Source organism: Pristis pectinata, chromosome 1, assembly GCF_009764475.1.
Source record: "Pristis pectinata isolate sPriPec2 chromosome 1, sPriPec2.1.pri, whole genome shotgun sequence".
NCBI classification, from domain to species: domain Eukaryota; kingdom Metazoa; phylum Chordata; class Chondrichthyes; order Rhinopristiformes; family Pristidae; genus Pristis; species Pristis pectinata.
The window spans coordinates 98257888-98283446 of NC_067405.1; the positions used below are offsets into that span (position 1 = coordinate 98257888).

Below are 25559 nucleotides of genomic sequence, written 5' to 3' on the forward strand. Positions count from 1 at the left end.
ACTGCTCCCAATCCTCAGGCCTGCTGCCTTGTCTGGCAATTTTACATGTCTCCTCTTTGTATCTAATTTTGTCCGTAAGTGCTCTTTTCCAATTTATTTTTGTGCCAGACAGGAATGAATAATAGTTGTAATTCATGTATACATTCTTTAAATATTATCTTTTTGTCTTACAATCAACTCTCACCATACTTTTTGAGTATTCTTTATTTTAACATGCTACTTTCTGATTCCATTACTTCACTCTTCAGCTTAATGAAGAATTCTATTACATTATGGTCCTAAGGGACAATGCACAGAATTGTACACTGAGAAAGGAATAATTAACAGCTTCCAGTACGTAATAGCCTCTTCTCTAGTTGGTTTCCTAAAAAAAAATAACATATATATTCCAAGAACTCCCCGACAGTGTTATTGCTAATTTGATTTGAACAATCTGTATGTTGACGAAAGTCATCCATGATTACTTCTATATGCATGCATCTGTAATTTCCCATTTAATTCCATCCCCTACATCACCACTACTGTTTTGGAGCCTATTGTAAATCCCCACCAAAGTTTTCTACCCCCTGGTTTATCTTTGCTCCAGCCAAAATTCATGATTTTCCAAGCCAGTCTCTTCCTCACCATTGAATTCTTCTACCCTGGATGTAAATATCTATCCAAGTTGTCAACAATTTTTTTTTGTTTGTTGTGTAATTGCTTTGGGGTATACAGTTTACTATGGCAGTAGCTCAAGAAGAGGACTTGAACTCGAGGGCAATTAAGATGAGTAATAAATATTAGTTCTGCCAGTGACATCCACATCCGGCAAGAAATAACATAAAATGTCAGTAGGAAATTGTTCACAGTGTGTCTTGTGCACTATCCTGGAATCTGCACTGTCCGCTGCAAAATAAATTTGAGAATGTTGCTTGCTTTGCTTTGCTATTGGATGTGGCAGGGAAGAGTTGTGAATGACATTTCTTCAGAGTGCCATTTAACAATAACTGTATCAAAAGAGTACTGACACCAAACCTGAGTAAGTTTATATACAATGAGTGTTTGTTAGCTCTTGGACTGTACTCACTGGAGTACAGATGAATGAGAGGGGACCTAGAACCATAGAACATAGAACACTACAGCACAGAAAAACAGGCCATTCGGCCCTTCTAGTCTGTGCCAAAACGTTATCCCGCTAGTCCCATTTACCTGCACCCAGTCCATAACCCTCCAGACCACTCCCGTCCATGTATCTATCCAATTTATTCTTAAAACTCGAGTGAGCCCGCATTTACTACATCAGATGGCAGCCCGTTCCATACTCCCACCACTCTTTGAGTGAAGAAGTTCCCCCTAAACCTTCCCCCTAAACCTTCCCCCTAAACCTTCCCCCTAAACCTTCCCCCTAAACCTTCCCCCTAAACCTTCCCCGTTTCACCCTAAAGCCATGTCCTCTCGTACTTATCTCTCCTAATCTAGGTGGAAAGAGCCTATTCGCATTAACTCTGTCTATACCCCTCATAATTTTGTAAACCTCTATCAAATCTCCCTTCATTCTTCTGCGCTCCAAAGAATAAAGTTCTAACCTGTTCAATCTTTCCCTGTAACTCAACTCCTGAAAACCCGTTAACATTCTAGTAAACCTCCTCTGCACTCTTTCAATCTTACTGATATCCTTCCTATAGTTAGGTGACCAGAACTGCACGCAATACTCCAAATTTGGCCTCACCAATGTCTTATACAACCTCACCATAACATCCCAACTCCTGTACTCAATACTTTGATTTATGAATGCCAGGATGCCAAAAGCCTTCTTTACAACCCTGTCTACCTGCGATGCCACTTTCAGGGAATTATGCATCTGAACTCCCAGATCCCTTTGTTCCTCCACACTCCTCAGTGCCCTACCATTTACTGTGTATGTCCTACCTTGATTTGTCCTTCCAAAATGCAACACCTCACACTTGTCTGCATTAAATTTCATCTGCCATTTTCTGGCCCATTCTTCCATTTGGTTCAGATCCCTCTGCAAGCTTTGAAAGCCTTCCTCGCTGTCCACAATGCCTCCAATCTTAGTGTCATCAGCAAACTTGCTGATCCAATTTACTACATTGTCATCTAGATCATTGATATAGACAACAAACAACAAGGCCCCAGCACAGATCCCTGAGGCACACCACTAGTCACAGGCCTCCAGTCTGAGAAACAATCGTCCACTACCACTCTCTGTCTTCTCCCACACAGCCAATTTCGAATCCAGTTTACAACCTCACCATGGATACCTAGTGTCTGAACCTTCTGAACTAACCTCCCATGTGGGACCTTGTCAAAGGCCTTACTAAAGTCCATGTAGACAACATCCACAGCCTTTCCTTCATCTACTTTCTTGGTAACCTCCTTGAAAAACTCTACAAGATTCGTTAAACACGATCTACCATGCACAAAGCCATGCTGACTATTCTTAATCAGCCCTTGGTTGTCCAAATACTTGTATATCCGATCTCTCAGAACACCTTCCAATAATTTACCCACTACTGATGTCAGGCTCACTGGCCTGTGTTTATCTGGCTTACTTTTAGATCCTTTTTTAAACAATGGAACAACATGAGCTTCCCTCCAGTCCTCCGGCACCACATCCATGGCTAAGGACATGTTAAATATATCTGCCAGGGCCCCTGCAATTTCTACACTAGTCTCCCTCAATGTCCGAGGAAATATCTGGCCCAGGGGATTTATCTACCTTTATTCGCTGTAAGGCAGCAAGCACCTCCTCCTCTTTAATCTCTATATGTTCCATGACTCTATTGCTTGTTTCCCTTCCTTCCATATCCACTATGCCCGTTTCCTGCGTAAATACTGATGCAAAAAAATTGTTTAAGATCTCCCCCATCTCCTGAGGCTCTACACGTAGACGACCACTCTGATCTTCTAGGGGACCAATTTTGTCCCTTACTATCCTTTTATTCTTCATATACTTGTAGAAACCCTTCGGATTTACCTTCACATAATCTGCCAAAGCAACCTCATGTCTTCTTTTTGCCTTCCTGATTTCCTCTCTTAGTATTTTCTTACTTTTTCTATACTCTTCAAGTACCTCATTTGTTCCTAGTTGCCTATACCTGCTACACACCTCTCTCTTTTTCTTAAGCAGATCGCCAATATCCCTTGAAAACCAAGGTTCCCTATGCTTTTTAACTTTGCCTTTAATCCTGGCAGGAACATGCAAACTCTGTACTCTCAAAATTTCGCCTTTGAAGGCCTTCCACTTACTGAGCACATCCTTGCCAGAAAACAACTCATCCCAATCCACTCTTTTCGATCCTTTCTCACTTTCACAAAATTGGCCTTTCTCCAATTTAGAACCTCAACTCGAGGACCAGACCTGTCCTTATCCATAGGTAACTTGAAACTAATGACATTATGGTCACTGGACCCAAAATGCTCCCCTACACATACTTCTGTCACCTGACCTGTCTGGTTCCCTAATAGGAGATCAAGTATTGCATTCTCTCTCATTGGTACCTCTATATATAGATTTAGAAAACCTTCCTGAACACATTTGACAAATTCCAAGCCATCCAGCCCTTTCACAGTGTGGGAGTCCCAGTCAATATGTGGAAAGTTAAAATCCCCTACTATCACAACTTCCTGTTTCTTACATCTGTCTGCTATCTCACTACAGATTTGTTTCTCCAATTCTCTCTGACTATTGGGCGGTCTATAATACAACCCTATTAGTGTGGCCACACCTTTCCTGTTCCTCAGCTCCACCCATATGGCCTCTGTAGACGAGCCCTCCGGGCTGTCCTGTCTCTGCACAGCTGTGATACTTTCCCTGACTAGTAATGCCACTCCTCCCCCTTTCATCCCTCCCCCTCTATCACGTCTGAAACAACGGAACCCTGGGACATTAAGCTGCCAGTCCTGCCCCTCCTGCATCCAGGTCTCACTAATAGCAATAATGTCATAATCCCACGTGTCAATCTACACCCTAAGCTCATCTGCCTTACCTACAATACACCTTTCATTGAAATAGATGCACCTGAGAACATTTCTATCACGTACAAACCTTTGATTTTTGTTTATATTTCCAGTCCTCACATGACCTTTTTCCTCCTCCACCTCACTATCTGTTCTAACACCCTGGTTCCCCTCCCCCTGCAAATCTAGTTTAAACTCCCTGGAGCAGCACTAGCAAACCTACCCGCAAGAATGTTTGTCCCCCTCCAGTTCAGGTGCAAACCGTCCTGTCGGAACAGGTCCCTCCTTCTCTGGAACAAAGCCCAATTGTCTAGAAACATGAAGCCCTCCCTCCTGCACCATTTCCTTAGCCATATGTTTAGCTGCATAATCCTCCTATTTCTAGCCTCACTAGCTCGTGGCACAGGTAGCAATCCTGAGATTGCAACCTTGGAGGTCCTGTCCTTCAACTTTGCACCTAATTCTCTAAACTCTCTTTGCAGGACCTCCTCCCTTTTCCTATCCACGTCATTGGTCCCTACGTGGACCGCGACATCTGGCTGCTCACCCTCCCTCCTGAGAATATCGAGAACTCGATCCGAGATATCGTGGACCTCATAGAAACATTTTGAATGTTGAAAGGAGTGGACAGAGTAGATGTAGCTAAGCTGTTTCCCTTGGTGGATGAGTCCAGGACTAGAGGGGACAGTCTTAGAATTAGAGGGTACCCGTTTAGAACAGAAATGAGGAGAAATTTCTTTAGCCAGCGGGTCGTGGATTTGTGGATTTATGGAATTCTTTGCCACCTACAGCTGTGGAGGCCCGATCATTGGGGGTGTTTAAGGAGGAGATTGATAGGTAATTAGTCAAGGTATCAAGGGATATGGGGAAAAGGCTGGAAATTGGGGCTAGATGGGAGAATAGTTTAGTTTAGCTCATGGTGCTGACTCGATGGGCTGAATGGCCTACTTCTGCTCCTTTGTCTTGTGATCTTGTGTCCTTATAACTATGAAATACAGTTTTCCTCCATCAAAACATGAACTGTTGTTTTTTTGGGTTAAATGTTTTTGAAAATATTCATATTACTGGTTTCTCTTTGCATGTTCTAATGTCATATTTTAGTTGATACTTATTAATGTTAAATACTGCAGATGGAGGTGTTGTAAATTTGACAGCAACAAATGAACAGGGACTTAAGGCTCAAGTTCCCAGACGTAATCTTCTACTTCCTATGATGCTGGCTCCACCAGAGTCCCTTCTCATTTCTTGTATCCTGAGAGGAAACTTTGCCCAAGCACATCAGGTAAATTGGAATTCAATTTCCAGGATTAAAAAAAAATGACCATTCTTCACGTATAACCTTTAGTGTGCGAAAAGAATATAAAGATGAATGTGAGAACAAGAGTTCTTTTCCTCAACATCCTTTTCCATCTGGGACTTTTCTCTTGTATTTAATCTTTTGGGATAAAATATTGCATAAATGCTCATTGGTACTCCAAGGTAATCAAGCTGATCTTCATTCATAGTCACCGATGTGATTCTTCTCTATCCTCCATTCACCACCCCCCTCCTCAAGCTATCCTCATCTTGCCAGTTCTGGAGCGACATTCCTGCAGATAAAAGATAGTTTTTTTTATCAAATGTTATTTATATTTTAAATAAAACCAGATAGTGATTCTCAGCAGGTCAGGCAGAGACGATGTAGCTTTACCACCTGACAAAGGTGAGGCAGCACCCATGGAAAGAGGAACAGAGTCAGTGTTTCACGTTGATTTTTCCCCCTTTGTCAGAGCTGAACTTTACATTTTCCATCAAGTAGCTGACCCACATGGACCAAGAAGTTAACAATTAGTTTATTGATTGGTACTTAATCTCATTTCAGTTAATGATAGGGTGAAATGATTGGACCATGATGCTGCAAGTTGGGAGGTGGGCAAACAGATTGCAATGTGAAAAAAAATTGATCTGCGGTCTTGGGATTACCATTTAATAAGATAATAACTGATGTTGTAATTTCAACTCCACATTCCCATCCACCTGTGGTAACCTTTTGCTAATCCCCCTCCCCCACTTATCAAATATCAATCTACCTCTTCCTTAAATATATTCAAACACACAACCTTCTGAGAGAGAGAATTTCTTCTCGCTTGTCTTGAATGGGTGACCCTTTATTTTTAAATTGTGATCCCAGTTCTAGATTTTCCCAAAAGAGGAAATGTCTTCTGCATAAACCTACTGTCAAGATTCCCCCAGGAGCTTGTATGTTCAGTCAAGTTGTTTCTTACTCTTCTGAACACTGGCAGACACACGTCTATCCTATTGAATCTTTACTATGTAGGTCAATCAGTCCATTCCAGGTGTTGGTCTATTAAACCTTCTCTGGCGTGCTTCCAATGCATTTGCATCCTTCCTTAAATAAGTCCAATACTGTACACAGTACTGCAAATGGGGTCCTACCGATACCATATTTAACTGAAGTATAAGCTTGCTACTTTTACATTTAATTCTGCAAGCAATAAGTGGTACCATTCTGTGAGCGTTTTATATACTTTTATATGCATTCAACCTTGGTGAATCATAAACTGGGACACCCAGATCCCTCAGCATCTCAGAGCTCTGCAACCTCTTGCCATTTAGATCATGTGTTTTTGTTTCATATTGTACTCCAGATCTTTGCCTGCACACTTGGCCTGTCCATGTCCCTTTGTATCCTTTTCACTATTTACTTTCCTCCCTATCTTTATGTCATCAGCAAATTTAGCAACCATTCTTCTGGTGCCTTCGTCCAAATTGTTTATATGAATTATAAAAAGTTGTTGCCCCAGCAGCAATCCCTGTAGCACACCATTCATTGCTTCTTGCCAACCTGTAAAATAACCCATGTGACAGCTTGGGAACTACTGCCAGGGTTTGTAGATAAATAATAAGCACTTAAATGAATTACTTGTGAGTAATAGTGGTGGCATTACTCGTGCCTTCCTGGTTACAAGCCATGAATTAGCTTTATAAAGAAACTCGCATGGCTTGAACAAGGAATCATTTTTAATTGAGGAAATAGAAAATAATTCTGACAAGGTGGTGAAGGATAGTTTTAACTGTTGGGAAAGATATTCAGAATTTCCTTAAAGAACAAGATCAATATAAAAATGGTAGCTGTAATCTACCACATTCAATTTGGTAACTAGAATGTCAATTTGGTAGTATAACTTCAGTACCTTCCTGGCTTGATTGCTTTGAAAATAAGATTATGATGACACAACCAACTGCTCTAATTGGACACTCTTCAGGTTTTTTTTGTCCAGAGCAAAAGACCATTTTGGGAGGTGATTTAGACTTTCCATGAATCAAATTGGACAAAAGGAACAATAGGTGCCTCTACTCGCTGATCTGTGGAGAAAGGAATATTTCTCTGTCATCAGCAATAATTTAGGTTTAGAAAGAAATCCAAATGGTACCATTATGAAAGAAAAGCTGCCATTATTATTTGGTTTGGCCTATGTGCAACTAGTTTCATACACGTATGGGGAAACTCTTAACAACCCTTGAGCTGACCTAGAAAGCCCCGTCTGCTCCTTCATTCTTATCTCTCTGGTCATCTCACTCTTACCTCATTGATTCTGCTCCAAGTGCCATATTGTTCAAAAATACTTGTAATTTTTTAAACAAAATGGAGGTTTTCAATAACTTTTTACATCATATTACTAAGAGCATAATGTAATGAGTTGCATATTTAAATTAAGATGTATTCTTTTTGTTGTATTTAAATTTCTATTGAGTTTGCAGCACTGAATATGAATGCCGTTTTTGCTTGGGTTTTTCTGAGTGGGGCCAGCCAACTATTCTCACCATTTGGAGTACCTTTGGCCCAGTACTTAACTGGTTCAGGTCTGAAAATCTGAGCTTTCTTGTTGGATCAATTCGGTGAAGTCTTCAACAGTACCGGGATCTTACACAAGATAACAAGAACACATGGGTTAGGGTGGGGAGGTGCAGTGCAGGATAAGCATCAGCCACAAAACCACTGAGAAAACCTTCAACAGTTGGCAAAGCTATGCTGTTTTCATAAATGTTATTGCAAACATAGATTTTGTTTTAAAGAATTTAACTTCCATTCATACAGCTCCAAAATCTTGATTGAAACCTGGCTTAGGATCTGTGAACTGGTTTCCCAGTAGAACAGTTCTGAAATCTCAACAAGTTTATGGTCTAGCATTGCAATGCATGTAAGGTCTGTCAGTGAGTGTGCTGACGGACAATCAGCAAGTTTGGCTTTTCTGTGTTTGGATGTACATGCACCAAAGTCCTGTTCTTGCTATCAATAATAGAATACTGTATTTACTAGCAAGGTTCAGCCAACTATCACGCATGAGCATCTCACCATTTGTGGAATGTATAGTGACAAAGCTACTTTGTTTTCTTTGCAGGTTGCTTTGATGTTTGAAATGCAGTCTTCTTACTGCTATAGTGAACTGATCTTTATGGAACGATACCAGGAGGTAATCAATGAACTTGTGAAAGTAGAACAGAAAATGGAGAACCAAGGCATGGACAATGCTAATCGCAAACTAAGTGTTGGGCGGTTCACACTTCAAGCAATTGGTGATGCTGCAGCAGCAGGTAGCTATCAGATTCCTTTGTAGTTCAGAGAAAGATTTTGGACACCTGAGTTGTTAACACCTGAATGTTGAAAGCATCTAAACAAAACAAAAAGTTATTTTAATTGTTTTGGAATAATATCAGTAGTTTTAGTTTTCAGAGCTTCAAAATTTCACTTTACTTTTCTTGTTAGATAAGACACTCCTCTATCATCATATGTTGTATTATTAGTTTATAGGTAGTTTGGTGGATGGTAATCTTCACTGTAATATATTTTCCCTGTCTAGGTATGGTGTTTTATTCCATTTCTGATGTTATTGAGAAGCTGATTAATTCACCTGAGGTCGCCAACTCGGCATTGTCGGAGAGCTTCTGGAAGAGTAACGTTCAAATTGAGCCAACCAATCCCCTCCATGATATCCTGGAGTACCTCAGTGCTCCTGCAATGGCTGTCTTTGATCTTGCTTGTACCCAGTGCCAATTGTGGAAAACCTGTAAACAATTGCTGGAGACTGCAGAAAGGAGACTAATGGCAGTCTTTGAGGCAAAAGGTAAGAGAAATGTGTCTTCTTTAATTGAAGCAACAGAATATGAACAAACCAAGGTATTAGATGTTACTGAAGTTTGAATCAGTCTTAGTTTTGATGAATTTGAGAGTAAACTCAGTGTTGTGAGTGCCAGTGTAAGTTTGCTGTTGATTGGGGAAAAAAAGCTTGTTTATTTTGATTGTTTTTTCCAATGTGCATCAAACTTTGCATATTAATACTAAATCTTCCATGCATTAATTTAGATTTAAGTTCAAAGTGCCAGAACTCAAAATACCCCAACCATCAACTTGGAAGGAATCTGCAATTTAGTTGATGATCTGCATTACCTTGGGACATATTAATTCAAACATGTCCATAGATATAAAGTGAATTTAGTCTGGGCCTTGCCACACTTTACTGTTCAATTATTTAATTATGTTTTCATATATCACTGTTTCCATTTTCATTCATCAAGCTTCCAAACTGATCTATATAATTATTTTGTGCCCCACAGGTAGAAAACCTGATTCTGCTGCCCATCAGCCTGATGGAATCCAAGGTTTTCCTTCTGTCCTTCAACAAATGAGCAAAATCCTGAACTTTTCACACAGTTCACATGGATCAACAAAAATCAGTAAAGTTACCTTCCTTTCTTTTATGTTTATGGGAATAGGCTGTGGTTTTTTTTTTCCCTTTTGTCACAGTTTCCAATATTAAGTCTTTTCAAGTATTATTCAAATGGCTTCGGTTAAATTTTACCATCTAGTCGGACTCACAGTTTTGTATTCTCCATTTATAAGAATACCTTTGAGTGTAAAATGCACTATACACCTTAACCCTGTTTGCCTGCTTTATCCATGAGAAGTATAAGATTGGTTGCTTGTTAGCATATTACCTAACAACGCAGCTCTTCCTGGTTCACTTCCATCTGCCTGATCTGTAAAGTGTTTTCTGAAGGTTTATAATCTGATGGCAACAGTCTTGTAGAAAATATTAAAAGCACAGAGATGTGGATAAATGGATAGATTGGTAGGTGCTTGAACCCACTATTAAAAGTGGGAGAGAAGCAGACGTCTTTAGATTGGGGAAAATTGGACAGGTACAGTGGCTTTCAAGATTATTTCTAACACCAAGTTACACTTTTACTTTATGCAACAAACAATCCGCTGGAGGAATTCAGCGGGTCGAGCAGCATTCACTTTATTGTTTCCTCAGGACCTTTCCAGCTGGGGAATTTTCATATGACTTAACAGGAGGCCACTTCAGCCCATCAAGCCTATGCTGCCTCACAGAGCCATCCCATTCTCCCGCTAATTTTCCTTGCAACCTATTCTTCTTGCATTCCAATAAACTCCCACTGGATTCTATCACTCACCTACACATTAGGGGCAAGCTTACAATGGCCAGCTAACCTACCAAAAGCATGTCTTTGGGATGAGGTGGGAAAACACACCCGGTCACAAGGAGAACATGAAACTCCAGAGGTCCGGACTGAACACTGATATACTGAAGTGGGGAGGTAGCAGCTCCACTAAATGTGCTGGGAATGATCCAGTGGTAGGTGGAAGTTGTATGTGAAGAATGTTTTGTGGTCGTTCATCATTTTCGTTTTTTGTCAGAGCCTTCTGAGGACAGAGTTACCAGGCATCTCAGCTGCAGCTTGACAGATCTTCTACTAGCTTGTTACCCTGAACTTTCTGAGGAATGTGTCACTACACAACTCAACCTATCAGAGTCCTTGGAGCAGATCACACAGAAACTTCAGACAGCAATAAAGTCCACTGGTTAGTAGAAATAGAATCTGTCTTGGTATTATGTGATTTTTGAAATTCAGAATAGTCTCACAGTATTCATGGTGTGTATGCCAGCAAGAATTGCCGAATTGATTGATTGTTTGAATTCCCACAAATCAACACTCCCCAATATTTCATTGGAAGCCAAATATGTTTTTGATTAACATTTATATTGTTTTCTGATAAATTTGTACAAGTTCCTAGCAACCAAATGGTAAATATCAATGCTTCTGTCCAGTTTTAATTGAATCATAGCTTATGGTCCTTGTCAGGTACAATGCATAATCCTACTGGTATGGGTGTATTGGTATTGGTTTATTACTGTCACTTGTACTGAGGTACAGTGAAAAACTTGTCTTGCATACCGATCGTACAGGTCAATTCATTACACAGTGCAGTTACATTGAGTTAGGACAGAGTGCATTGAGGTAGTACAGGTAAAAACAATAACAATATAAAGTGTCACAGCTGTCCACTGTATTTGTGAACCCCAACCAGCTTCACTATTTCCACCAATAGCTCATAAGGTTCATCTTAAGCACAAAGAACCTGTCCACCAATGAAGTTTTGGATATTTGCGTTTTTGAATTGAATTACAATTTGGCAACATAATAACACTTAAAACCTATTACAACTGGATTGGTTTGGTACAATCTTTTAATTTATCTGAAACTTTCAGTGTCAAGGAAATGAGCAAGGGAGGCTTATGGACAATACTGACTATATTTTCTCTCCTCAAATTGTTATGAATTTACAATTTGCTGCTATTGATTGTAATGCTGTTTTTTTTTGCTTATTGTTATAATATTGATATCATTGCAGAGTTATGCTCAACTCAGAATGAGCTTCAGAAATTCATTTCTTTGATGTTTTGAAACAATTTTTGACACTGAATTGTTTGTTCAGCTAGTTAGGAGAAAATCTAAAACATAAGTATAAAGGTAGATAATTCCCCAAGGCCTGACGAGGTATATCCTAGGATGTTATGGGAAGTAAGGGAGGGAGTTACCGAAGCTCTGGTGGAAATTTTTGTCACTTTATTAGCAACAGGTGAGTTAATAGAAGACTGGAGTTCTTCAGAAGGCCAATGTGGTGCCTTCATTTAAGAAGGGAAGCAGGGATAAGCCAGGGAACTACATGCCAATGGGAAAGTTATTGGAAGATGTTCTGAGAGATGCACTTTATTTGCATTTGGAAAGGCAAGGGCTGATTAGGGCTAGTCAGCGTGGCTTTGTGCGTGGGAAATAGTGTCTCACAAATTTAATAAAGTTTTTGGAAGAAGTGACCAAGAGGATTGACGAGGGGAGGGCAGGGCAATATACGTTGTCTCGTGGACTTTAACAAGGCCTTTGACAAGGTGCCGCATGATGGGCTGGTTTGGGAGATTAGAACACATGGGCTCCAAGGTGAGGTGGTCAATAGGATACATAATTGGCTTGGTGGTAGCAGGCAAAGGGTTGTCGTGGAGGATTGTTTTTCAGATTGGAGGCCTGTGACCAGTGGTGTGCCGCAGGGTTCGGTGCTAGGTCCTTTGTCGTATGTAATGATTTGGGTGAGCATGTAGGTGACATGATTAGTAAATTTGTAGATGACGCCAAAATCGGTGATGTAATGGAGAGTGAAGAAGTTTGTCTAAGGTTACAACTAGATATTGATCAACTGTGAAAGTGGTAAAGGAATACCAGATGAAATTTAACTTGGATAAGTGCCAAGTGATATATTTTGGGAAGTTACAGCTGGGCAGGACATACACAGTGTATGTTGGGGCCCTGGGTAGTGTTGTTGAAAAGAGAGATCTAGAGGTACAAGTACATAGTTCCCTGAAAGCGTCAACACAGGTTGACAAGGTGATAAAGAAGGCATATGGCATGCGTGCCTTTGTTGGCTGAGGCACTGAGGACAAGAATTGGGACATTGTTACAAAGTCGTGTACAAGATATTGGTTACGCCGCACTTGGAGCATTGTGTGCAGTTCTGGTTGCCACACTGCAGGAAGGCTGTGATTAAGTGAGGGAGGGTGCAGAAAAGGTTCACAAGGTTGTTGCCTGGATTGGAGGGTTTGAGTTATAAGGAGAGATGGGATGGGCTGGCTGTTTTCCCTGGAACAAAGGAGGCTGAGAGGAGACATGTTAGAGGAATATAAAATTATGAGCGGCATAGATAGGGAAGATGGCCAGATTCTGTTTCCATGGTAGGGGTGCCTAAACTAGAGGACACAGTTTAAAGTGAGAAGGAGAAGGTTCAAAGGGGATTTGAAGGATAAGTTTTTCTCTCAGAGAATTGGTATCTGGAATCAGCTGCCAGAGCAGGTGGTGGAGGCAGGAACAGGAACAATACTTAAGAGGCATCTGGGCAGGTACTTGACTGAGCAGGACATAGAAATGGAATTAATGCAGGTAATTGGGATTAGTATAGATCGGCAAAGACACTGTGGGCCAAAGGGCATGTTTCTATGCTGGACAACTGTAGGGTGCTGAGTCTCATCCTTTTTTTTACATCGTGCATGTAAATACAACATCTTACAACTTTCATTAACCCTTATATCAAGTATGGTGCTGCTTGACCCTCCTTGTGAAGCACATATACTTCGCAAAATCTAGAAGCTGAGAAAACTTATGGAACACCTTGTTAAAATTAAGATTAGTATCAATGATTTTCATGCGACCTGTTTTTGATTGTACTGATCGCAGATACTTGCACTCCAATAACTGCAAGGTCTAGTCCTACCCTACAGTCAAAATGCATTCCCAGTTATTTTGTTGTCTGCCCATTTCTTTTGCAGCATTTATTGTTTTTGTCTTTTTTTAGGACAGGAAGCATTTCCTTGTAGGAACTGGATACTAGTTATAAGGATTTTTGACATATTCTGTCAATAATGCTGAAGCACACAAGCTGTGTTTAATGCTTTTATGTATGTAAAAAAAAAATATCTTATTGTTTTAGAGGCAAAAACAAACATTCTCAGTTGGCTAGAACAAACAAGTTCTCGATCTCAAGATTCAGAAGGACATACAATTCGTTCCCAGATGAAGCAGTTACTGAAGAATCTGGATCGACAGATAGAAGCTGTGATGGATAATCAAATTAGACCAGACTATGTGAGAAGCCTGTTTGACTACATCAACACCCTTGCAGCAGTGCTTGTTCGAAGTATGAACCGAGATACTGGTAAGACCTATAAACATATTCATCATATCTTTAAGTATTTAAAGTTACATTGATTTAGTTCTTTTTAAAATGAGGTTAAGGGATGCAAAAGGGGTGGAGGAGAGGAAAGAAAAAGATAGCAACAGTGTAGCAAAAATTGTGTTGATCTTGGATAACTTGAGCTATTGCAAAGTCTAATAGTGATTTTTATTTTAATCCCAGATCAATTTGCAGATATAAAAGTAGGAAATCCTTTCATAGTTCTGCAGCAGACTCCATCGCAACTCTTTGCACAACTGCTTTTTGAGAAGCCAACTTCACCTGACCGGTATGAAAAATTTGAATGATTTTTCTGATTCCCATCATAAAACATGCTTATTGTTTCTTCACTTGCCCTCTTTTCATTTGCACAGTGTACAAACAGATTTTTATCAGCGGTAATTACTTGTGTTTACGATAGGTACTTTGTTCTTCAAACTCCATAATGTGAATGTTCTAAACACAGTCTAGGTTTTAAGTGTGTTATTTGTCCGACTTTCGTGAAAGATCGTGAAGCTTAAATCTTTCAATCTGGGTAAACCTTTTCAGATTATATAAAACAGTAAATATTGTGGAAAGGTAAATTGAATCAACTTGAAATAGACATGGCAGTTGAGTCAGAAACCATAAATTTAGAATGAAAGACGAACTTAGTTGTGCTAAACTTATGAACTTTGAGTTCTGCAAATGACGAATAAGACTGTAAAATGATTTTAAAAAATCTTTTGCTTCTGGTTCTTTGTCGCTAGTTGAGCAAGCCTGAGGTGTACTTGACGCATATTCTGGAAATAACCTTTGAACTGAATTTGAGTTGCTGTTGTGAAGCTCTTTAGTGCTATCCTATAAGATGTGTTCAAGCTTTTAAACAGTGGTAGCTGTTGTTTATATGCTGTTATACTCCCTAAACTATTTTATTTTCTCACTCAGAGAAAAGTTTTCAGGGGCAGAGTATGATGATAAAACATATTTAACAGGAAAAAAACATCTAAGTATAGTTTGTAATGTCGTCTGGGACATTACTATTCTGTCCCATTGGAAGGTCCTACAACCACAGTGTCAGGAAAGTCCCTCTGTAAGGCATGAATTTTTGCTGCTTGTTCTGTGCCACAAATGTCTCCCTGATAATTAGAGTTGACAAGCTTTGTTGCATGCATAACATGCTTGTGCTTTTATAGAGGAAACTAATGTGGTTGTACTTGTAAAATTTGGTGACTAGCATGCAGTTTTAGGAAGTTTTGACAGGCGAAAATCATGGGCAAGTGAAGTTGGGTGTGGGTGTCATGATGTTGCAATGAAAACAATGAATGGTGTGCACAGTCAGGAAACTATTTAAGGGGGTGGCAAAGTGACTGAGATCAGCACCAGTAGTCTCAATGACGCTGAGGTAGGAATCTTGGAGGTGAGGGTTAAGGTCACTCCATGAGCAAATGCAAAGAGACACACCTGAAATTATATTTTAAATTACTGGAAATCAGAGATCTCAGTGAGGACAGAGAATGTAGTTTAATTGTTGGTCCTCTACAAAATAATATAGTTCAGGAGAAACCGAGTTGGTAAAATTTGCTTGTTATTTTTTAAAATATGAACCATTGTTTTTTCAGATGAGTGAGGTTGAAAATCTCACTGCTGATGAATTTTGCAGGTTACACTACGATTAATTTCATTTGGGATAGTTTTCACCAGAGAATAGTGCAAAATAGAACAAGAATCCTCCTGAAAAATTAAGAGACAAATTTCTTAAGCTCTAATATCCAGAAATGTTTGCAAAATTTCTCTACTCTGGATTAACCTGATTTTTCAACTCTACAGCACCTTTTTGGAGATCTGTGAACAGATGTCCAGCCCTAAGCATTTCCAGCAATGTCTTCTATCGTTGTGTTCTTAACCTTAAGAGATCTCAACAACCTGTCCTTTTCTCCCTCTTTCTTAGCTACATTCAGCTGCTTGATGATCTAATCTGTGCAATCAGTTTCTTTAAATGTGCCGTGTAGATAGTTGTCTCTTATACCTATCTTCTGAGTTTGATTGCAAGCCATTTGGTTGGGGGAAAAAATCAGTTGAAATTCACAGTTGCGCAACCCAGAATTTTCTTAAGTTTATTAAGGCTGAGTATGTGTGACAAGTAAAATAATATCAAGACACAGGCACCACCAATAATATGACATAAAATATTATAATTGCTAACGATTATATAATGTAACATTTCCCAAATCATCGTAGGCTAATATGACCTCTGCACTTTAGCAGCCTTAACCTGTAACTTCAGCATGCACTTTTTTTCCTCTTCAACTTCGATTCTAATCTCAATTTGCCCAAAATGAATCTATCCCCTTGTGTATTGGTGGTTATCTCTGTCCTCAATTCCTTGCAAGCTGCACTTTAAATATGTGTTCAGTTTTCTTTCAACTCAACATGATGTTGAATGTAACTAATCCAGTGACCATACAGAGGAAACTGTTCCCAAACACATGCGGGGTGTGAGGGGGTGGGGGAATGAATCCTGTTTGCAGCTCCTTTCAAGTTGGAAAGTTTGCTCCAAGTCATCCTCATTTTTTAATCTTTAATCTGAAAATCACATCCGTGCCAACTTTCCCTGTTGCTCTGCTGAGAACTTGGTGTGAAACCTTATTCTCTGCTGACTGTCTCCCAGCAATGAATTGCCCAGAGCTGGCTGTGGAACGGCTGCCTGTGAGGTCTAATATTGGGTAGAATGGGGAGAGCAATGCAGCTGCTCAGCACTGAGATGTCAGACTCAAGGCTGTACACTGTTGGCACAGTGGATGTGCACCATTGCTTGGAACAGGCAGCACCCACTTGGAGCTCAGCCTATCAGCTACATTTTTGTCTACTAGGCCTTGGGTGACTTCGTTCCCAGTGTAGCTCCACTCTCATGGATAGTTTGCTGAAGTAAGTGCAGCATTCCGGCAAAGAGATTTTAAAAGAGTGTTTGGGTGATGGCGTAGCCTTTCTTCACACTAGTCTTTACTGTGATTGGCTCTGTTGTGTCATCGTAAAGCAAACATAAGCTGGAGATGAATTTGTGTTTGCAGTCGCAATCGAGAAGAGTGTTCCCCAGTTCCTCCCAGTTAATGGAGTCAGAGGCTTTAGTGAGGTCAATAAACCCCATACACAGTGGCCGTTACTGCTCCTCGCATTTTTCTTGGATTTTTTGTTTGCTGAAGATGATGTTCACGCTGCTTCTACTTCTCACCCCTCCCACCTTCTTACCCATGCCTCCAGGTGCACTCTGGTCTACTGTTCCCCATCACAGTGGCACTCCTGGTCCTGTTCCCGGCCACTGCCTCTGGCTGCATACCTGGCCCCATTACTAACCACCACCCACCACCCCCCCATCCCCCACCCATTCTGACTTCATCCTTGCACCTGGCTGGCTTACCAGGGCTCCCTGTTCTCCTCCTGAAAAATAGCATGTTCTCACAGAGTTAATATTTTTCTCAATTATAATCCAAACTCAAATCCTAATGTTCATTATATCTTAACACATCATTGAAATTCCTAAAAATACTTGCACATTGAATTACTATTTTCTTTTGAAAGCATTCTTAACAAAGTGACAACCATTTTTGCAACATGAATGTTTCTCAGACTGTTAGTATATTAGATACTAATGGCTTAAGTGCACTGAGCCTGATTATGGATATCTTAATTCTCTCATTAGGCTGTTCATGTTACTGCACAAGGAAGAACTGAATCTGAATGTACAAGAGATCATTGTTAGTTGCTGCTGTGAACGTCTTCCACTGTGGAACACCAGGAAACTCAGCCACTGTCCATTTTTTCTCAATGAAGTAACTAAACTGATAGAAGAAAACACAAAAGGTTGTCTTCCTGATTTGGGATTCACCCTCCCAAGTTCATTACACCTGGCAGAAGAAATAGTTGAAAGTGAATTATCAGAATCTTCCTTGGGACCATATTCTCTCATTCCTTCTGCTTTGAATTTCCTCAAGTCTCGTTCAAAGTTACTAGCAGTCCTTGTTTGTTTAACTGCTACCCGGGGTCACAGGGCACTTAAACACAATCTGTCATGGAAGGAACGTTTGAGTAGTCGCACGGAGGCACCCCTTGACATGGAACAGATCTGCAAGGAGTGCGAGGAGTTAATGAAAGAATTTCCAATCCTTGAGCATTTTCTTTCTGTAATGGCTGAGCCTTTTCCAAGAACCCAAGAAGAAACTGCCAGTCTTGTGGACTCTCTGTATGGTAATCCATGTACTACGCTTTTGCTGTCAGGCCTTCACTCTGAGATGGCTGTGAACACAGTAATAGAAGTGCTCAGGCAGTTCCTGTCTGATCGACACTGGCTCAGGGCCTTGAAGATTCTTGAACTGTATGGTGATGAGAATGAAGAGTTTGAGAAACTGAAAGATGTTCTGCTCGGTTGTGCTGTCATGGAAGGTAAGGCTGCGAAACTCCTGTGATCAAGTATTGTTAAAGGCTTCAAGCATTTAAATCCAATTAAAATTTAAATAATTTCCTAGAAAAGGTGGAATAATTTCCAGGGAGAACAGTCCAAAATATGTAAATTAATAGGCTTGAGAGGCACTTAGTTGAGTGAAGTTTCCCTGTTGTGTCGGAAGATTGAAGTGTTGAAATTTTGTTTTAAATCATTGGTCCATGATTTTAAGAATGCGTTAGTTATGCTATTCTTAAATTTAAGAAGCAAATCAAGCCCTCTGCTGATCACTTTGTGGTGTTTAATCCACATTGATGGGTGTCCAAGTCTTTGAAGCTCTTAAGAAACCTTTTGACAATATTGAACTTTTAGGTAAAGTAATTAACAATTCCACAAAATCTACATACCTTTGTTAAATATTTAATTACAAAAATTTTAATTACATAATCTCAATTTTAACATGTTTGCATTTCCTCAATATATTCTATTATAACTTCATTCACATTTATGAAAACAGCCTCTGGAAGCTTTTCATAATAATCCCACTCTCTTGCTAGTTGAAGTATTACACTGCCGGTGGGAGACGTAGTTAGAGTTAGTGTAATATAGGAAATATCTGTAACAAATGTGAACAGGTGAATTTATAATAAGAGCACGCAAACATAATATATGTAATCAGAATGGGTACCGAGTTATGTCTGCACTCCGAGCTCAGGGATTGTAAGTCTTTTAGCCCTGCTTTATCCAAATGCTGTACTTGATTCTGAATCCCCATGTGTAACAATAGTGGATATTGATTAGTAATATATGAAAATTCCCAGATCAGTATGCACCAACCTGTCACTTTTAAGTGCTAATTCTGGTGTACATATGTAACAATATCTTGTATAAACTTGGCATGCAACTGTTACACTCTCCTGCTGGTTTGGTGGCGATATTACATACTGTGGTTAGCATTGTTAATGTTTTATTTAACCAGGCAATGAAAGCAGTTTCCTACATTAGCTGATCCCTCTGTTGCTCATAATGGGGAAATCTATCTGTTCATCTGAGTTGATTTAAGGACAAAGTATAAAGCAATTGTTCATTGACTTATAAGCACTATTTTTAAGATCAGCTATTGTTGAATCTACTTCATCATTTTATATTCATAGTCAATGTATCATGTCTTAATAATTATTATCATAGTGATTATTGTTATTGGATGAATTTCTGTAACTTTGGCAGAGAAAGAAGGTTGGGAATATCTGATCCGTATAAGAAACGCGACCCTACGAGCTAAGCTGGTTCTCCACTGCATAGAGAAGTGGCCTCTTGATGCGTGTCTTGAGGTTCTGTTCTATTGTCTGAGTGATCCCAATACAAACAAAAGGGAATTGAAGTCTGATCTGCTTGCAAAGAAAAAGGAGCTCCAGGTTTATCAGAAGGTATGTGGCATCCAATTACGACTTATTGATATTTCAATGCGAAAAATTTGTGATTATACAAGATAACTAGAAATTATCGATTGAATGATGTGAGATCACAGAATTTGTTTCAGCTCTACTGAATAGCTGTTGCAAGTCATGCTCTGCATTAATTAGTAGCAGAATCATTATTAAAAGATAATTTGCTATACATTAATGCTTTAAACAGAAGCTATATACTATCAGAACCTTGGGCGTAGCATATAAATTTTAAAACCATTTATGCTACCTCTTTGACCATTTAAAATTTTTTGAGGTTTCGCTGTGTTCTGTAATTTTAAAATCTTGTGTGATACTTCATGATTAAACAAAAATATTTTAATTGTATGTTGACAGATTTTCCATTATATCATTCACATCATCATTACTTCATCATTATTGATCCATCATCATTAATGATTATTATAAGATATTAGAGAAGTCCATGTAGGACAAAATATCAGTAACACTAATTTACACTTTCAATTATAGTCAACTACCTTTTATTTTTTAAAAAGGAAGTGCCTCATATGTAGTAAATCCAGGTTCTTGACAATGGTTATCTCTGTTTGATAGGGCAAAGGAGAGTAAACTTTACTGGTGAAGAATGAATGAACATTCAGAGTTGAGTAATGAAGAGCATTAGCATATTCAGCAGCATCTGTGGAAAGAGAAACAGAGTTAAAGATGCATTTTGAAGGCCCTTCATTAGAATTGGGGGAAAATGTGAAAATGACTTGGTTTTAAATTGCGGTGAGGGAGGGATCGGACAAAGGGAATACCTCTGGTGGAGTGAGATAACCACTGGTGCTGCAACATCCATTCTTTCATCTCTTCCTTTCCCATCATTCAGAGACTCAGAGTCCTTTCAGATGAAGCTGTGGTTCACCTGCATTTCCAATCTAATGTTTGTACTTGGTGTCCACAACGTAGTCTCCTTTTACATTGGAGAAATAAACTGCAGATGTGTGATTGGTGGTGCACCTGCATTCAATCTACAAGGGTGACATTGAGATTCCATTTGCCAGTCACTTTGTTCTCTATCCCACTCCCAGTCTGACCTGTGGCCCCCTGCACTGTTCTCATGAGATCTAACGTAAACTTGCGAACAGCACCTCATCTTGTGTCTGGGCAGATTGCTGCCTTCTGGACTCCATATCAAATTCAACAATTTCAGGTAACTTGCTGTGAATTCTGCTATTGGTTATCCAAACATTTTTTTCTCTGCACTGACACTACCTGCATTGCTGGACAGTTCTCATGGCTCTGACCTGCATTTCACACCTTTTACGTGTCCCTTTTTTGATTTTGAATCAGAGTGGTGCAGCGTGAAAGCAGGCTGTTCAGCTCAACAAGACCATGCCGACCATCAAGCACCTATTTACACTAATCCCCTTTTATTCTCCCTGCATTACCATCAACTCTACTAGATTCTACCATTCATCTACTACATACCAGTGACAACTTACAGCAGCCAATTAGCCTACAGACCTGCATGTCTTTGGGCTATGGGAGGAAACTCGAAATTCCAGAAGAAAACCACATGGTTGCAAGGAGGACTATACAGACGGCATCAGAGCTCAGGATCAAACCAGGTCACTGGAGCTATGAGGCAGCAACTCGCTGTGCCATCATGCCAGTTACAGTCTAACTGCCCTCATCAACCAGATGGCTTCATCAACAGCTAATCATCATGGCAACCGTGGGTCTCCACCTTCAGAAATATTCTCTTTGTCCTGTCTATCATTTCAACCCACTGCCTCCCATCTCACTAAACTTAAAGCAAATTTCTGTCTTTTCCAGTTCTCAGTTTGATTTGAACTTTCCAAAGATTCTCCCTGACCTGCTGGGTGTTTCAGATTTTCATCATTTGCAATTTTTTGTGTTACATTAGCATCAATGACTAGAATGCCACTATGAATACTAGGTTTCAGTTACATGAGAGACTGGAGAAGCTGGGATTGTTTCTTTTAAAGCGGAGTTGGAGAGAATTCATGGAGGAGTTCAAAATCATGATGGATTTTGATGTGCTGGATAAAAAGGAGCTGCTTGTTCAGGATTAGCAAATTATTTTGCTGAATGGCACCTTGTGTCAGTGACCGTTCATTAAACTCTCTAGCCGCTGTGTACAATACACACCAGCAATCATCTTGGATATACGCAATGATTTCAAATTGAGCAGTGAAGCCTGATCCACACTACTACCAATGTACAACCAACAACTCGCTACAACCAATAAAAAATCCTTCTGTAGCATTCAGTCTCAGATATAAAGTAGCATCTAAAAATACTAGCAAGTCTTGAAACACTGCTTTCCCCCACAGTTAGGCAGGGAGGTCTGTAAAAATGCTGAGAAATGCTTTAAATTTCCAGTTGTTGCTGTATTTGTTTCTGTATTATTGAAGGATATGTTTACAATTTTGCTGATGATCGGTTTCAATAACATCAAAATAAGTGTACAAGTAGAGATCCAGACAATCTCCAGTAAGTAGTATAATTCAAAATCAAATAATCTTTTACTTCTGGTTTTAAAGACCAGGGTGTGAAATATCCATATATATTATCTTTGCTGTACCTGTGAAATAAAATAAAACAAAGTGATGAAAACACTCAGCAGGTCAGGCAGCATCTGTGCAGGTTTACATTTTCAAGTTGAAAACCCTTCATCAGAACTGGAAAAGTGAGAAAGCAAGTTATTTTTAAGTTACAGAAAAGATAGTGGAAGGATGTATAGGAGAAAGAAAATATCTCTCATCGGGTAAGGCCAGAATTGCAGGATCTTGTGAACATTTTTCTTGCTGTAAAACATTTAGACAATATTAGACAAATAGTGCTTTAATCTTAAAATAAAGGTTTCTGTTGTTAGATCCTTAATCTTGAGCCTCCTATTCCTTGGCATGGTTGGCAAGAACTACGGACTGAATCCAATGAGAACCCACAGACTGTGATGGATATCATTTTGAAGTCCAGGGTAAGAAAGGACTCATTGTCAATTCTAAAGATTTCTTTTTGACTACCTTTGCTGTTAACACAATTAAATTGTTTTGTAAGTATTTTAAACATTAAACAAAAAAGTGCATATTACAACATTGTCAGCCACATGTGCATGTAGTCATTTAATACCTTAGTTTTGAAGATTATTGTTAACTGGCCATGAGTTATTTTGCAAAAAGAAGCGTTATTTTCCAGTTCCCTTAAGTTGACATTTGCTTAGAAAATTTGTTGAATTTGTGAAAAAATAAAATAGTTCACTCGAGATTAACTAAAAAAGAGAATTAAATGTGAGCCAATAATTTATTTTACATATCCATTAGTTCTCTATCGCCAATTATAGAGTAACAGGTTATTGCAAATGTGAGGATCCCATTTTATAGTTTGGGTATAAAAACAAAACGTATTTGTCAACTGACTAGTATCTGGAACAAATTGTTTTGTCCAATGATATTTTATTCATTTAGCATGTGCATTATTCAGCTGCATTGGGACTGTACTGGCCTTGGTCCATTCTTGTCTAATTGTAGCCAATGCATAATGCAGCGGCTTCTCTTCCTGCTCCCACACTGTATCCCCTCAAGTTCCAGGGATATATCCCAGGGCACCTCTTATTTTTTTTTATCTATTGCTGCTGCCCATAGGCAACATCTGAAAAGCCAGTGTTGGCTTCCATATACCTGTTGTTGACCCTTCCATTGCCTCTAAATTGCAACATTACTTGAAAGTCACTTTGTGCTGGAAGAGCAAATATTTCCTCCAACTAAATATTGGAAAGACGAAAGCCATTGTCTTTAGTGCCATCACAGACTCTCTTCCCTGGATACTGAATATTTCCTAATATCTAGCTACTATTTGAAACGAAAGCAGATGTCTGAAATAGCACTACTTTTGATTCTAGGCTTCAGACTGTGTATTAGTGCAATCATTATGCCCACCGCTTTCCTTTGTAACATCAGACTCTACTTCTGGCCATTAGTCACCTGATGCTGAAGCCATCACCCTTGCCATTGTTACCATCAAAATGCCTATTCCGATGAATTCCAGATGTGGTTCACCCATCACCCCTTTACTTGCTGGTCTGCATTGGCTCCTTATTTTTTTGTATGTCCTTAGTCTTAAAGTTCTCATCCTTGCTTTCAAATCCCTCCCTGGCCTTTCCTTATTTTTGTAATCTCTTTTATCTCTGCAGTCTTTCAGCATTAGAGTGCCCCTGCACATCTGGCTTTTTGATCATCCCCAAATGTATTTGCTTCAATTAAATTATGATTCGCTCTGCAATTCTTTACCTCTTTTACCTATTTTACATTGCTCCTTAAAACCTAACTCTGTCCTAATATTTCATGATATGTCTTGGTGTCAAATTATGTTCAGTAATGCTCCTGTGAACAAACAAATGGTGTTGTTCTTAATGAATGCTATTCACAGAGGGGGTTGATAAATTGTCATTTACAGGAGTTTGAGCTTTGTGAATCTTGGGTTCGGCTGCACCCTGTTCCAATGAACTTCACAGTGAAGCTCCAGCATGAATATCTCCTTCACCTTCTCGAGCTTGGAGAAGGGGAGAAAGCATTCCAGGCAAGTGTTACCATAAAGAATGACCTTGTGTGTTACATGAGTGATGATGGTGAATTTGTGGCACGAGTTGAAGGATATTTAAAAAATATTAACATATTTTCCAGTAACCGATAGGTAAAATTGTTGAATATGTATTTGCCCCTGTTATTATTCTGTTTACCTATATCATCTTGCTTCTGCTACTTTTAGTGTGAGCCCCTCATCATGACTAAGCTGAAAGAAGACAAGGGTATATATACTACTGTTGTTCTGTCCTTGTCATCATTTAACGATCTTCGATTTACTTTATGTATTCAAAACTTGGTATTCTAACCATGTTTATCTTAATTATTGTTGGCTCCTTATAGATTGAACTAAAATAAATAAGTGCAATATAACAAAATAGATAATCTGAAGGGGAGTTCACATTCTTTCCAGAAAATGGTCAAGTGGAAGGTTGCACTGAATCTAGCTTGGCTCTACAAATGTACCAAAGTGTCGAGTTTAAGTACTTTAGGTATTATTCAGACTCCTTCCAAATCGGATGGATTTTCATAAAAGAATATTTCCTTTAGATTTTAACTGTAGTGGAACTGTAGCTGTGTGACATTGTACGTCCATTGATTTGGTTGCAGCATACTAAAGGTGATTGGCTTTTTAAATGAAATCTTTGTCATTCTTTCATTAAAATAAATTTAAATAGTGGAATTTACTATTTTGATTATTGACTAAGCATTAGTTGTTCTGAAATTTTAAAACCTTTCAAATTGTTTTTCTGCCTGATCTGTACATGGCAAATGAAAATGAAATGTATTCTTTAAAATGATACACATTCTGTGTCTTAGATGATCCTGTGGATTTGTCCCAACTTATACTGACACAAAAGCATCATCAGCTTTCATAAGCAACACACAAAGCGCTAGAGGAACTCAGCAGGTCAGGCAGCATCTATGGAGGGAAATGAACAGTCAACGTTTTGGGTCAAGACCCTTCATCTGGACTGAAAGAGGGGAGATGGACAGTATAAAAAGAAGGGGGAAGGGATGGAGCAAAAGTTGGCAGGTGATGGGTGGATCCTGGTGAAGTGGGCGATAGGCAGATGAGGGAG

At 39.3% G+C, this 25559-nt stretch overlaps 1 protein-coding gene across 3 annotated transcripts in view; it reads left to right on the top strand.

Moving 5' to 3' along the window:
• zfyve26 (zinc finger, FYVE domain containing 26) overlaps positions 1–25559 on the top strand; it is a 97867-nt gene that overhangs the window by 39217 nt on the left and 33091 nt on the right. For all 3 annotated transcript variants that reach the window (XM_052010149.1, XM_052010169.1, XM_052010159.1), the window contains 11 exons: positions 5091–5242; positions 8364–8556; positions 8823–9086; positions 9577–9696; positions 10682–10846; positions 13799–14023; positions 14225–14330; positions 17721–18460; positions 19686–19885; positions 22770–22874; positions 24350–24472. In XM_052010149.1, coding sequence (XP_051866109.1) covers positions 5091–5242; positions 8364–8556; positions 8823–9086; positions 9577–9696; positions 10682–10846; positions 13799–14023; positions 14225–14330; positions 17721–18460; positions 19686–19885; positions 22770–22874; positions 24350–24472 — 2393 coding nt within the window. The remainder of the gene's footprint in view (positions 1–5090; positions 5243–8363; positions 8557–8822; positions 9087–9576; positions 9697–10681; positions 10847–13798; positions 14024–14224; positions 14331–17720; positions 18461–19685; positions 19886–22769; positions 22875–24349; positions 24473–25559) is intronic.